Below are 12,445 nucleotides of genomic sequence, written 5' to 3' on the forward strand. Positions count from 1 at the left end.
ATCTAGGATGTGTTATTTGAGTGTTCCCTTTATTTTTTTGAGCAGTGTATATAGGTTTTATTACTAGATGTAAAGAAGAAAACTAAATACTGTAAAATAATAAATCTCCTCATATGTTTCCCCTTATTATCTCCAGTAATTGTATTATTACTGTTATGCACACGCCCGGACTGACTGGGGTGTGCTTGATTAGTGATCCCACTGTACCATGAACCGAGGAGTGCCTGGAGGGGCGTAACTAAGTATCAACCCGATCCGACCAAGGTCGCATGGCAGCTCAGTCGACTCCGTGCACCAGGGAGGAACCGAGCAGAAGGACCAGGTGCTACTCCAGGTCAGACCCCGGACATCGCTGTTGGAATGCAGGAACTGGGGAATGCAGGAACAGGCAGGTTAGGCTGGCATACAGACAGGTGGGTATTGGCAGGCACAGTTGGTATGCAGACAGGTGGGTACTGGTAAGCACGGCTGGTATGCCGACAGGGAGGTACTGGCAGGCACGGCTGGCGTGCAGATAGGGAGGCACTAGCAGGTTGGAGCGCAGGCTGGATAGGGTCCAGTACAGACTGGGATACAGGAACAGAGCCGCAGATGCGGTAGACAAGCAGAGTAAAGCGAAACCGCCGGAGCGGAGGACAAGGCAGAGCAGAGCGAAACCGCCGGAGCGGTGGACAAAGCAGAGCAGAGAGGAACCGCTGGTTCGGTGAGCAAGCAGAGCAGAGCGAAACCGCCGGAGTGGTGGACCAGGCAGAGCTGAAAGAAACCACTAGTGCGGTGAGCAAGCAGACAGAGCGAAACCGCAGGTGCGGTGGACAAGGTAGAGCAGAGCAAAACCGCCGGAGCGGTGGACAAGGCAGAGCAGAGAGAAACCGCTGGTGCGGTGAGCAAGCAGACAGAGCGAAACCGCAGGTGCGCTGGACAAGGTAGAGCAGAGCGAAACCGCTGGAGCGGTGGACAAGCAGAGCAGAGAAGAACCACCGGAGCGGTGGACAAGGGGGAGCAGAGCGAAACCGCAGGAGCGGTGGACAAGCAGAGCAGGACAGGGCTGAAGGTGCAGGCAGAGAGGACTGGGCTCTGTTCACATGGAACAGACAGGAAAATACAGGAAGACGGTTAGAACACAGGAGGTAGATATGGAGGAAGGGAAAAGGGACAAGCAGAACCAGATACACACAAGGTACTTACAACGAAGTAGCGAGTGGACTCTAAAGTCACAAACAGAAGTAGAGAGACAACGAGTTGGAGCTAGGTGCAGGTTCAGACACTGCAGAAAAAGGGAAGGTACGGATATAGAAATAAACAGACAACAGGCTAGGAGATAGTTCAGACAGGAACTGACACTGGAACGAAGTCACAGGTAACAGGCCTGGGAATACAGCCCCCAGGATGGCGGAAACAGACAAGATGAGAACAGGACCTGGCAACTCAGAGGCGAAGGAGCACACTGATTGTTAGTGTTGCTCAGGCACCACCTTCAGGGTGGAGGGGGTTTAAATATCCAGTGACTCACAGCAATAGGCTGGGGATGCATTAGGAGCGCGCCCACAGCAGCTATAAGAATCAGGAAGCAACCGGGCCGCCGCCCTAAGCAGTCAGACAAGGGACAAGCACACAGCATGAACTGGAGCAAGGTTTGCAGGCTGGACTGATGGGTAAGATTGCGGTCTTGCATAGTGGGAGGTGGTGCACTATGCAAGCACGCCACCAGGGATGTTACAATTACACAGGATTTTTATGATGTTACATCGGCTCATCTTCTCATTCAGGTCTCTACAATATCAGATCAGTGAAGATCTTCTATATAAGAGAATTTTCCTGATTTTATCCATCAAGGATGGATATGGACAGAGACAAGATGGTGGAGAGGATGTTACACCTCACCCTAGAGATCCTCTTCCGGCTTACTGGAGAGGTGAGAGATTCTGATGACGTTACATTACATCATTCTTATCTATGGGAATAACAGATGGACAGAACTGGAGAGGTGAGGACTCTGGAAATGTCTAGAGTGAGATGTATTAATGTGTCTCTCCATAACCAGGATTACACAGTAGTGAAGAAGACCTCTAGTGAGCGCTGTCAGGCCCCTGTGTCTGAGGGACGGGGAAGACCCCTGAGCCCAATCACAGGGCCTCCACCTCACCCCCTGATACATGAGGACATCAGTGACCAGAAGATCCTAGAACTCGCCTACAAGATGATTGAGCTGCTGACTGGAGAGGTGACACTGCTGGGAATGCTGGGACATTATACAGTAACGCTATGAAGGGATCGGGGGGATGATGGTATCATTGTATGTGTCAGGTTCTTATAAGGTGTCAGGATGTCGCTGTCTATTTCTCCATGGAGGAGTGGGAGTATTTAGAAGGACACAAAGATCTGTACAAGGACGTCATGATGGAGGTTCCCCAGCCCCTCACATCACCAGGTAATAGACAGGACTAAATACACACGGCCTATAATTATCTGTATGTAAAGAACGAATTCAGTCCATGAATTTTCTTTCCTCCAGTTCTATCCAGTAAGAGGACAACACCAGAGAGATGTCCCCGTCCTCTTCTTCGACAGGACTGTAAACAAGAAGATCCCAATGCTCCTCAGGATCATCAGGTAGATGGAGAGAAGGTGTCATGAGATTTCCCCTATGATGTGTAGACGGCTGTGAAGGTCTTGTGCTCAGTCTTGTTTTATCCACCAGTATTATATGTTTTATACTTGTGTAATGAGAACGGTGGAGATGGCAAGATTAGAGCTGATCATAGATGGGACTTCTCGATCTGTCTGTGACTTTTACGATATTTGTTTCAGGGTGAAGATCTGACCCATATTAATACTACAGAGACATATGTGAGGGGTGTTGAGTGGTGTAAAGAGGAGATTCCTACATATGGCTGGCCAGGTGAGTAGTGACCACTAAATACAGAGAAGTCATTGATTCTTCTCAGTCACCGGCTGTGGTTGCTTTATCAGTAGTGTAGTCCGACCTTATCACAATCGTGTGATCTCCATTTTGCCGCTAGATCACAACATTCTCCTCCACCCAAAACTGTTGAAATGACTTTGGGTATTGAAAACCCTTTTCTATAGAACTTGCAACCAGGAAGATCCACCTCCCCCTGGGATCTCAAATTTGGACTCATTAGACCAAAGCACAGATTTCCACTGGTCTAATGTCCATTCCTTGTGTTCTTTAGCCCAAACAAGTCTCTTCTGCTTGTTGCTTGTCCTTAGCAGTGGTTTCCTAGCAGCTATTTTACCATGAAGGCCTGCTGCACAAAGTCTCCTCTTAACAGTTGTTGAAGAGATGTGTCGGCTGCTAGAACGCTGTGTGGCATTGACCTGGTCTCTAATCTGAGCTGCTGTTAACCTGCGATTTCCAAGGCTGGTGACTTGGATAAACTTATCCTCAGAAGCAGAGGTGACTCTTGGTCTTCCTTTCCTGGGGCGGTCCTCATGTGAGCCAGTCTCTTTGTAGCGCTTGATGGTTTTTGCAACTGCACTTGGGGACACTTTCAAAGTTTTCCAAATTTTTCAGACTGACTGACCTTTGTTTTTTAAAGTAATGATGGCCACTCGTTTTTCTTTACTTAGCTGCTTTTTTCTTGCCATAATACAAATTCTAACAGTCAATTCAGTAGGACTATCAGCTGTGTATCTACCAGACTTCTGCACAACACATCTGATGGTCCCAAGCACATTTATAAGGCAAGAAATTTCACTTATTAAACCTGACAGAGCACACCTGTGAAGTGAAAACCATTTCCGGTGACTACCTCTTGAAGCTCATCAAGAGAATGCCAAGAGTGTGCAAAGCAGTCATCAAAGCAAAAGGTAGCTACTTTGAAGAACCTAGAATATAAGACATATTTTCAGTTGTTTCACACTTTTTTGTTATGTATATAATTCCACATGTGTTAATTCATAGTTTTGATGCCTTCAGTGTGAATGTACAATTTTCATAGTCATGAAAATACAGAAAAATGTTTAAATTTAGAGAAGGTGTGTCCAAACTTTTGGTCTGTACTGTATACCCGTGCCTTCGGAGATGAGTATATGGTGCGTATATATTCATAGAAGAGGCCTACAAAAGACATTCCTCTCAACACTATATACATCCAATCCCATCTTACATTGTCAAAAGCTTTTTCAGCATCTATTGCAGGTAAAGCTGGTGTTTCTCTCGTCCTTGGGTTAAAATTTATCTTGTCAAGTGTCAATAGTACTTTTCTAATGTTTATCGTGGCCGGTCTACCCTTGATGAAACCTGACTGTGTGCGTGATATTAGCTTTGGCATGATGGTGGCCAATCTATCTGCCATTATCTTGGAGAGTATTTTGTCAACATTTCTGAGAGAAATCGGTCTGTATGAGCCCGGGCCCATTGGGTCTTTTCCTGGTTTATGTAATAATTTGATATAGGCCATGACGCTTGAATTAATCATTCCTTTTCCCTCCAGTATGTCATTAAATAGATCTGTTAAAAGAGGGGCTATGTCTTCTATTAGCGTTTTGTAGAATTCACTTGTGTATTCATCTGAGCCTTGTGCTTTGCTGTTGTGGAGTTTTTTGATGGTGGTTATTTTCTCTTCTAGTGTGATTTTGGCGTTTAGGTGTTGTTTAAACTCATCTGTCAGTTTTGGTAGTTTAACCCTTTCTAGTAAAGTGCTATTTCCAAACTTTTCAGTAGAGGTGTTGCTATACAGATCTCTGTAAAAGGATCCTAGTCTTTCTGTTATTTTCCTGGGATGTTACCCTTCGAGTCCTTCAAACATTGGGGGCCTTGTACTGTTAACTTATTTCTCACCAGATTCGCCATCATTTTCCCTGATTTATTTCCATATTTGGATAAGTTAATTTCGAGATCCCGCTGGTATAATTGTTCCCTTTTTTCCACCCACACGATCTTTGTTCCTTCAACCACTTTTCCCTGTTATGTTTATTCATACTGGTTTGAAATTTGGTGTAGGCATCTCTAAGTTTCTCAGAGGCCTCCTCGAATTTTTTTTGAGTGTTTCTTTTTTTGCCACAGACATATGACATTATTCTGCCTCTTGTTACTGCTTTTACCATTTCCCATAGTCATTTATTATTTTCCCTATTCTCTTCGTTATCTATTAGAAAATCTGACCACTAATCCTTTTACTCTTAGGGTGAAGCCTTCATCATCTTTCAATAAGGAGGAGTATCTCCATAAAAAATCTGAACCTTTTGGCGTGTATCAGCTATATCTAACAGTATCAATGCATGATCAGATATTACTATGTTTTGCATCTGGGTCTCCTCTACCCTTCTTAGTATGTTTGCCGATATGAGAAAATAATCTATTCTGGATAGCGAGCCACACGCATGCGAATAGTGAGTGGACTCCCTATTCTGAGGGTGTAGTAGTCTCCATGCATCACCTAACCCCGTAGACAAACAAAATGGGTAAAACTCTATCCTGTCTTTTGGCGGTTTTGGTCGCCTTTTGATAGTTCTTCCTGTCCTCCTCAACATTGACCACCTAACTTAGAGCACCTCCCACTATTCTATTTGTGCCCAGGTCTGCTATTACCGTTTTCTCCAGTTGATGGAAGAAGATTTTATTATTTGTATTTGGTGCATAGACATTGTATAAGCTATACGTTTCTCCCCTACAGGTAATGACAGAATATGAAGTCTACCGTCTTCTCCCACATAAGTTTCACTCATCTGCCCATTTATATTTTTATTCATTAATGTGAGCACCCCTGCTTTCTTATCAACCGATGATGCCCCGAAAACTTTACCCACCCACATTTTTTTCATTCTCCGGAAATCTTTTTTTTCTAAATGGGTTTCTTGGAGTAGAGCTACATCTGGCTTCAGGCGTTTCAGGTGACAAAGAATCATCATACGCTCTTGCGGAGAGCGTATCCTTTTAACATTCCATGAAATTATTCTCATAATTTTTTCCAACATTTTTTTGGGTTACCTTTTCCCCCAAGTGTCTGGTTTTTCTCCCCCATTTTTTCCCTTTTCTCCCCCTTTCCCTGCTTTCAGCTGCAACTGTTCAAGTGAGATAACGTGTGTAGATGAACCGCTCCAGGATTGTATTTTATTATAGATCCCTACAAACAAAACTTGGCTTTTTTAAACTCTAAACATGAACCAAACTTGATGACCATGTTAATAAATGACCCTAAGCTTATATACAGTATTTTAAGCTTCTTTGACTTCACTTCTTCCTGGTCAAATCTCCCTCACCACGGCACCTCCTGTATCATTTTATTTATTTATCTATCACCCCCTTTTTTTTGCCACATTTTCCTTTCAGATTGTTCCTATAGCCCCTCTTTTCAAATTATACCCTTATTATTGTCTCCCCCCCCTCCCCCAGACTCGTCCAACATATTACATGAAAATACAAAACATTCAGTACCCTCCTACCAGTTAGCCCTTAATGGATATTACTGGGGAGAGACCAAGATCTGGATGAGGCAAGGTGGTGAGACACTTGGAGGGTATATGTGAGGAATATCACAGAGTCTTATATAATCAACGTCCTGAGTAGACTCCCATATCTTTCCCCAAGAGTGCTTTTACTCACTGTCCCAACAGTTCTTTCTTTTCATGGGGTTTTTGATCTCCTGTCTTGCCTCTGCTTTCTCGGTGAATTTGATGAGGAGGGGGGTGATCACCCGATGTCTTCTTCAGGTGTTCCTTGCGACTCTCTAGGATCTGTTCTTCGTGCATAGGGGCTGTCCTGTTGTTGTAGATTCAAGATGTTATCCATGAACGCTTCCGCTGCTTTCGGATCTGTGAAGGGTCTGGAGGATGCATCCCACAGTCTTATATGAAGAATTGCTGGATATCTTAATTGAAAACGTATATTTTTGCTAAATAAGACTGAAAAGATTAAAGCAAAGGATCTGCGTTGTCTGGTTACTTCAGCTGAAAAGTCTTCAAATAGTGGAAGTTTTACCCCTCGGACCAACAGGGGCTGTCTGAGGCGGCGATATTTCTATATAATGTCATTTTTATCAGAAAAATCAAGATACTTTACTATTACTTGTCTTGGTCTTTTATTGTCCCCTTTCTCCATATTTCCTGGTGGACCAATGCGGTGCACCCTTTCAGATTTGCGTCCTGTTGTGATGTCCGGTGCTTTGGGTATGTCTATTTCACAGAGTTTTTTCAGCTCTTCATAGGGGAATGTCTCTGGCAGTCCCACTATTCCGAGATTACTCCTTCTGGATCTGTTCTTCAGGTTGTCTATTCAGTCTCTCAATACAACATTTTCTCTTGTAAGTCTAGCCAGACTCTCTTGATCAGTGTGCGCATCGTCCTCTATTGCAGATATCCTTGTTTCTATTCTGTTTATTTACTCAGTGGCCTCATGTAGCTGTTCCTGCATTGCCTGCAGTGCCTGTGTCACTGATTATTTCAAGGTATGTAATATCTCAGGTAATAGTTTATAGGCCACCTCCGAGGCCAGTCTCTTATAGTCCAATCTCAGTACCTGGGTGTCTCTGTTAGCATCGGTGCCAGTGTTCATGTGCGTCTCCAGCCTGCTTTCCTCTGCAGTGGCGCGAGTGTCTGCATGTACCAGCACCATGACACCTCCCTGAAAGCGCGGGCTGTCTTGTTTTTGGCATTGCTGCGCAGTAGATATCATTCCATGTAGGTGGGACGCGTGCCCCACCGTTCAGTCTTCCTGACTTGCCTGGTTACGGAGCCTATCGCCGCTATTTGTAGCCGGTACTTTAGTAAGGTCTGTGGAGGTGCCGGGAGCTCAGGAGTCATCCTCCCTACATTACCAGCGCTGGAACCAGAAGTCCTCAATTTTGCATTTCTTTTGGAAATCAAGATCCTAGAGTCTGGAGGAAGAGTGGACAGGCCACTATCCAAGCTGCTTGAGGTCTAGTGTGAAGTCAGTGATGGTTGGGGAGCCATCTCTTCTGCTGGTGTAGGTTCAATGTGTTTTATCAAGACCAAAGTCAGCGCAGCCGTCTACCAGGACATTTTACAGCACTTCATGCTTTCCTCTGCAGACAAGCTTTTTGGAGATGGAAATTTCATTCTCCAGCAGGACTTGGCACCTGTCCACACTGCCAAAAGTACCAATACCTGGTTTAAAAACAACAGTATCACGGTGCTTGATTGGCCAGCAAACTCGCCTGACCTTAACCCCATAAAGAATCAATGGGGTATTGTCAAGAGGAAGACGAGAGACACCAGACCCAACAATGGAGACGAGCTGAAGTCTGTTATCAAAGCCACCTGGCCTTCCATAACACCTCAGCAGTGCCACAGGCTGATTGCCTCCATGCACATTGATGCAGTAATTGATGCAAAAGGAGCCCCAACCAAGTATTGAGTGCATTTACTGAACATACATTTCATTAGGTCAACATTTCGGATTTTAAAATCATTTTTCAAGCTGGTGCTATAAAGTATTCTAATTTACTGAGATAATGACTTTTGTGTTTTCATTGGCTGTAAGCCATAGTCATCAACATTAACAGAAATAAACACTTGAAATAGATCACTCTATTTGTAATGACTCTATATACTATGAGTTTCACTTTTTGTATTGAAGAACTGAAATAAATTAACTTTTTGATGATATTCTAATTTAGTGAGATGCACCTGTATAAAACCAAGAGGCTTGGTTTTTATGACAGAAAATGTGTTGGTATTAATACAAACCGTATTGGAATCCCAAGGCTTTTCATTTCCGGAGCCCAGCCCGCCTAAACGTGTCAGCTTCCATTTTTACCATTATACCTCTGGAAGAACCTTTCCTCCAGCCACGGGGCAGCAGCAGCGGCTTTTTATGTTCTTATAGGTGTTGTGCCTACACACAACAGCCTTAGGTTAGTGCTATCATCGATTATAACCTATCCCTAACCAGGCGGAATTGCCCTATTTTGTATGCGCTTCTGTCCCTCTCCAGAGCTTTTCAGTCTATAGCAAAAGTGACTATTTTGATTCCACAGCCACTTTCTGGAAATTATCAAGAAGTGCATGTTGGAGAGTGAAAATTGCAAATGTGTCATTTTATTACCCAACACATAGTGCTCAGATTGTGCTCCAGGAGACACACACCGTAAATTAAGTGGGTTCTTCTCACAATAGTAATTCCAAATACATGGATGCTGAGTATGGTTTGGTCACACTGCAAGGCTCAGAAGCGAGGGGGAGATTTGACTTTGGGAGAGCGGATATTGCTGGATGGGTTTATGGAAGCCATGTTGCTTTTCAAGAGCCTTTATTAGACTATGAACTGTCATTGTCTTGGTGAATAATGTAATTTTTTAAAGAACATGCATTTTAAGGAGTGTTTGTAGAAATGTTCAAAAATATAAATTTTAAAGATATTTTATTTAAAATTAATAATTGTTTTTTTTCTTAGCAGATGATTATACCAGGAGAGCAGAGGGACAGCTGACAACTTCAATTTTTAAATCAGATGATCTCGAGATCCCACAGGATACAACTGAAGTGAATGCCATTACTACAGATATAACATCATCCCTTCACAGCAAAGATCTATCATCTGATCCTTTGAAACAGATCCTGTCTTCTGATTCATTATCAATTACTAAGGAAAATCAAAGTCACAAAATAAGCATTAAAAAACAAACTGCTTCTAAAGCAAAGAAGCCATTTTCACTTTCAGAACCTAGAAAAAGTTTTCCCCTCGAAAAATCTTTCCTTAAATATCAAAAAATTCACACAGCGGAGAATAGATTTTCTTGTTCCAAGTGTGGGAAATGTTTTAACCAGATATCAGATCTTGTTTCTCACCAGAGAATTCACACAGGGGAGAAGCCTTTTTCATGTTTAGAATGTGGGAAATGTTTTAACCGGAAAGCGCATCTTGATTGCCACCAGAGAACTCACACAGGGGAGAAGCCTTTTTCCTGTTCAGAATGTGGGAAATGTTTTAACCAGAAATCAAATTTTATGAAACATCAGAATACTCACACAGGGGAGAAGCCATTTTCCTGTTCAGATTGTGGGAAATGTTTTAATCAGAAATTAGATTTTGTTACTCACCAGAGAACTCACACAGGGGAGAAGCCTTTTTCATGTTCAGAATGTGGGAAATGTTTTAACCGGAAAGCGCATCTTAATAACCACCAGAGAATTCACACAGGGGAGAAGCCTTTTTCATGTTCAGAATGTGGGAAATGTTTTACAGACAAATCAAGTCTTATGAAACATCAGAATACTCACACAGGGGAGAAGCCATTTTCCTGTTCAGACTGTGGGAAGTGTTTTAATCAGAAATGTTTTAACCGGAAAGCACATCTTATTAACCACCAGAGAATTCACACAGGGGAGAAGCCTTTTTCCTGTTCAGAATGTGGGAAATGTTTTAATCAGAAATCAGATTTTGTTAAGCACCAGAGAATACACACAGGGGAGAAGCATTTTTCATGTTCAGAATGTGGGAAATATTTTAAACAGAAAGCTCATCTTGTTATCCACCAGAGAACTCACACAGGGAAGAAGCCTTTTTCCTGTTCAGAATGTGGGAAATGTTTTAACCAGAAATCAAATGTTGTTATACACCTAAGAACCCACACAGGGAAGAAGCCCTTTTCCTGTTCAGAATGTGGGAAATGTTTTACAGAGAAATCAAGTCTTATCAAACATCAGGGAACTCACACAGAGAAGAAGCCCCTTTTTCCAGCTTAGAATGTGGAAAATGTTTGACCAGAAATCCGATTTGGTTAAACACCAGAGAACCCACATAGCTGAGAAGCCTTTTCCATGTTCAAAATGTGGGAGATGTTTTGTGAATAAATAATCTCTTCTTGGTCACCAGAGAACTCATACTGGGGAGAAATCTTTTTCATGTTCAGAATGTTGGAAATGTTTTAACCGAAAATTGTATCTTCATAAAGGGGTTGTTCACTACTAGGACAACTCCTTCTCATTCCTCATGTTTGGCCTTGTTAAAATAAAAACACTCATACGCACCTCCCGTTCTGGCACTGTTCCATTGGTGTCACAACTTGCTTTCCCGGGGCTCACATAAAGTTGTTACATCACACAAGCTCTGTGCCCAATCAACGCCGCCTTCACTGTCCTCGCCTTTGGATGTATTGAACATCAACAGGAGGGACATAGCCTGGACATAGCACCAAGAGAATGCACACATTGAAAGCACTCTCGTCAGACTGTGTTCCTGGGGGAATTATAAGCAATTTACAGCCTCCAACATGACTTTCGATATGGGAAAGAAAGAAGAGATCAGAGGTTAGTCTGAGGTCCTCCACCTCTGTCAGCATGCCTGGTATGCCGCGTTTCTTATGGAAGGTCTTATCTTCCTGCTCCGGAGCTATTACTGCCTCACCTCAGCATGGAAAAAAAGCAGTCTAAACCCTCATGATGCCAGACAGCTCCAGCCTGTAAGTCCTGCAGCAATTTCTCTCTTAATGTAGGCCTCACAAGAAAACAGCTCCACAAATCTCCCTGTACGCTCACCAAAGCCCCCACTGTGCAGTGCTTGCTTCACAGGGACATTTACCCCCCAGCCACAGGTTATTCTGATGTGGGGAACAACATAACTTATTTGTATATCAGATTGTATCTATCCCTACTAAAGAAGATATGGAGCAATATATTCAGAGGCTGGAGACCACATACAATACTGAAACACGTCCCCTCACTTCTATCCTGTCACAGCTTACTGACAAGGTACAGAGATTAGAGGATAATGTCGTCCAGGTTAGAGGCCATCAAAATGCTCAGAAACTAACACTGGATCTTCACAGGCAGTAAATAAACCATCTGTTTAATATGGTTGATGATCAAGAAAATCACAATAATATCTGGATAAGGGGTATACCTGAAAGCATCAATGCACAAGCGATTATGCCAACACTGCGATCATTATTCAATAATATCCTTGGTGATCCTATTGATAAGGAGGTGGAGATTTATAAGGCGCACCGTACATTAGGCAATCATGGCCCAGATCCTGAGCGTCCAAGGGACATTACCTGTCGCATACATTTTTTCAATATAAAAGAGGCCATTGTGAGGAAAGCAGAGGAGTTGGGTCCTGGTGATTTCAATGGAAAACGCATATAATTGCTCACATATCTATCCTGAATGACACTTGCTAAAAGAAGGGTATTGAAACCACTACTTGATGCCCTCTGGGAAAATGGCCTGATGTACTCCTGGGGCTACCCATTCTAGCTGTAAATTTTCAAAGATCCAAGCAACATGAGACCTATTTGTGATGTCCTGGACATTCCATATATCTGACTGGCCACCTGCTCCACCATTGCCACAGAGAGTTCCAGCACGTCGCAGAAGGCGTTCAGTGGATCAGGAACTTGATGGTGATGCAGCCAGATGGAAAAGGAACCTGCCAATCATATGAGCTCCTGAAATGAATCTAGTCTTCCTTGATGAGAGAGACAGTTTTCAGATGATTACTTATTTCTTTAAGCATATAATT

The 12,445-nt window shown here is 43.1% G+C and overlaps 1 protein-coding gene across 4 annotated transcripts in view; it reads left to right on the plus strand.

Moving 5' to 3' along the window:
- Positions 1–11,989, plus strand: part of LOC141176107 (uncharacterized) — a 31,238-nt gene extending 19,249 nt beyond the window's left edge. Inside the window, exons 2-8 of one of the 4 annotated variants that reach the window (XM_073660099.1) lie at positions 137–1,652; positions 1,767–1,912; positions 2,042–2,221; positions 2,305–2,428; positions 2,513–2,610; positions 2,809–2,899; positions 9,377–11,989. In XM_073660099.1, the coding sequence (XP_073516200.1) occupies positions 1,835–1,912; positions 2,042–2,221; positions 2,305–2,428; positions 2,513–2,610; positions 2,809–2,899; positions 9,377–10,668 (1,863 nt within the window). In that variant the 5' untranslated portion in view covers positions 137–1,652; positions 1,767–1,834 and the 3' untranslated portion in view covers positions 10,669–11,989. The remainder of the gene's footprint in view (positions 1–136; positions 1,653–1,766; positions 1,913–2,041; positions 2,222–2,304; positions 2,429–2,512; positions 2,611–2,808; positions 2,900–9,376) is intronic. The other 3 variants (XM_073660098.1, XM_073660101.1, XM_073660100.1) reach the window with 3 other exon arrangements.
- The last annotated feature ends 456 nt before the right edge of the window (positions 11,990–12,445 follow it).

Source organism: Phyllobates terribilis, unplaced genomic scaffold (assembly GCF_046119375.1).
Source record: "Phyllobates terribilis strain yellow unplaced genomic scaffold, ASM4611937v1 Scaffold_17__1_contigs__length_24005725, whole genome shotgun sequence".
Taxonomy (NCBI): Eukaryota; Metazoa; Chordata; class Amphibia; order Anura; family Dendrobatidae; genus Phyllobates; species Phyllobates terribilis.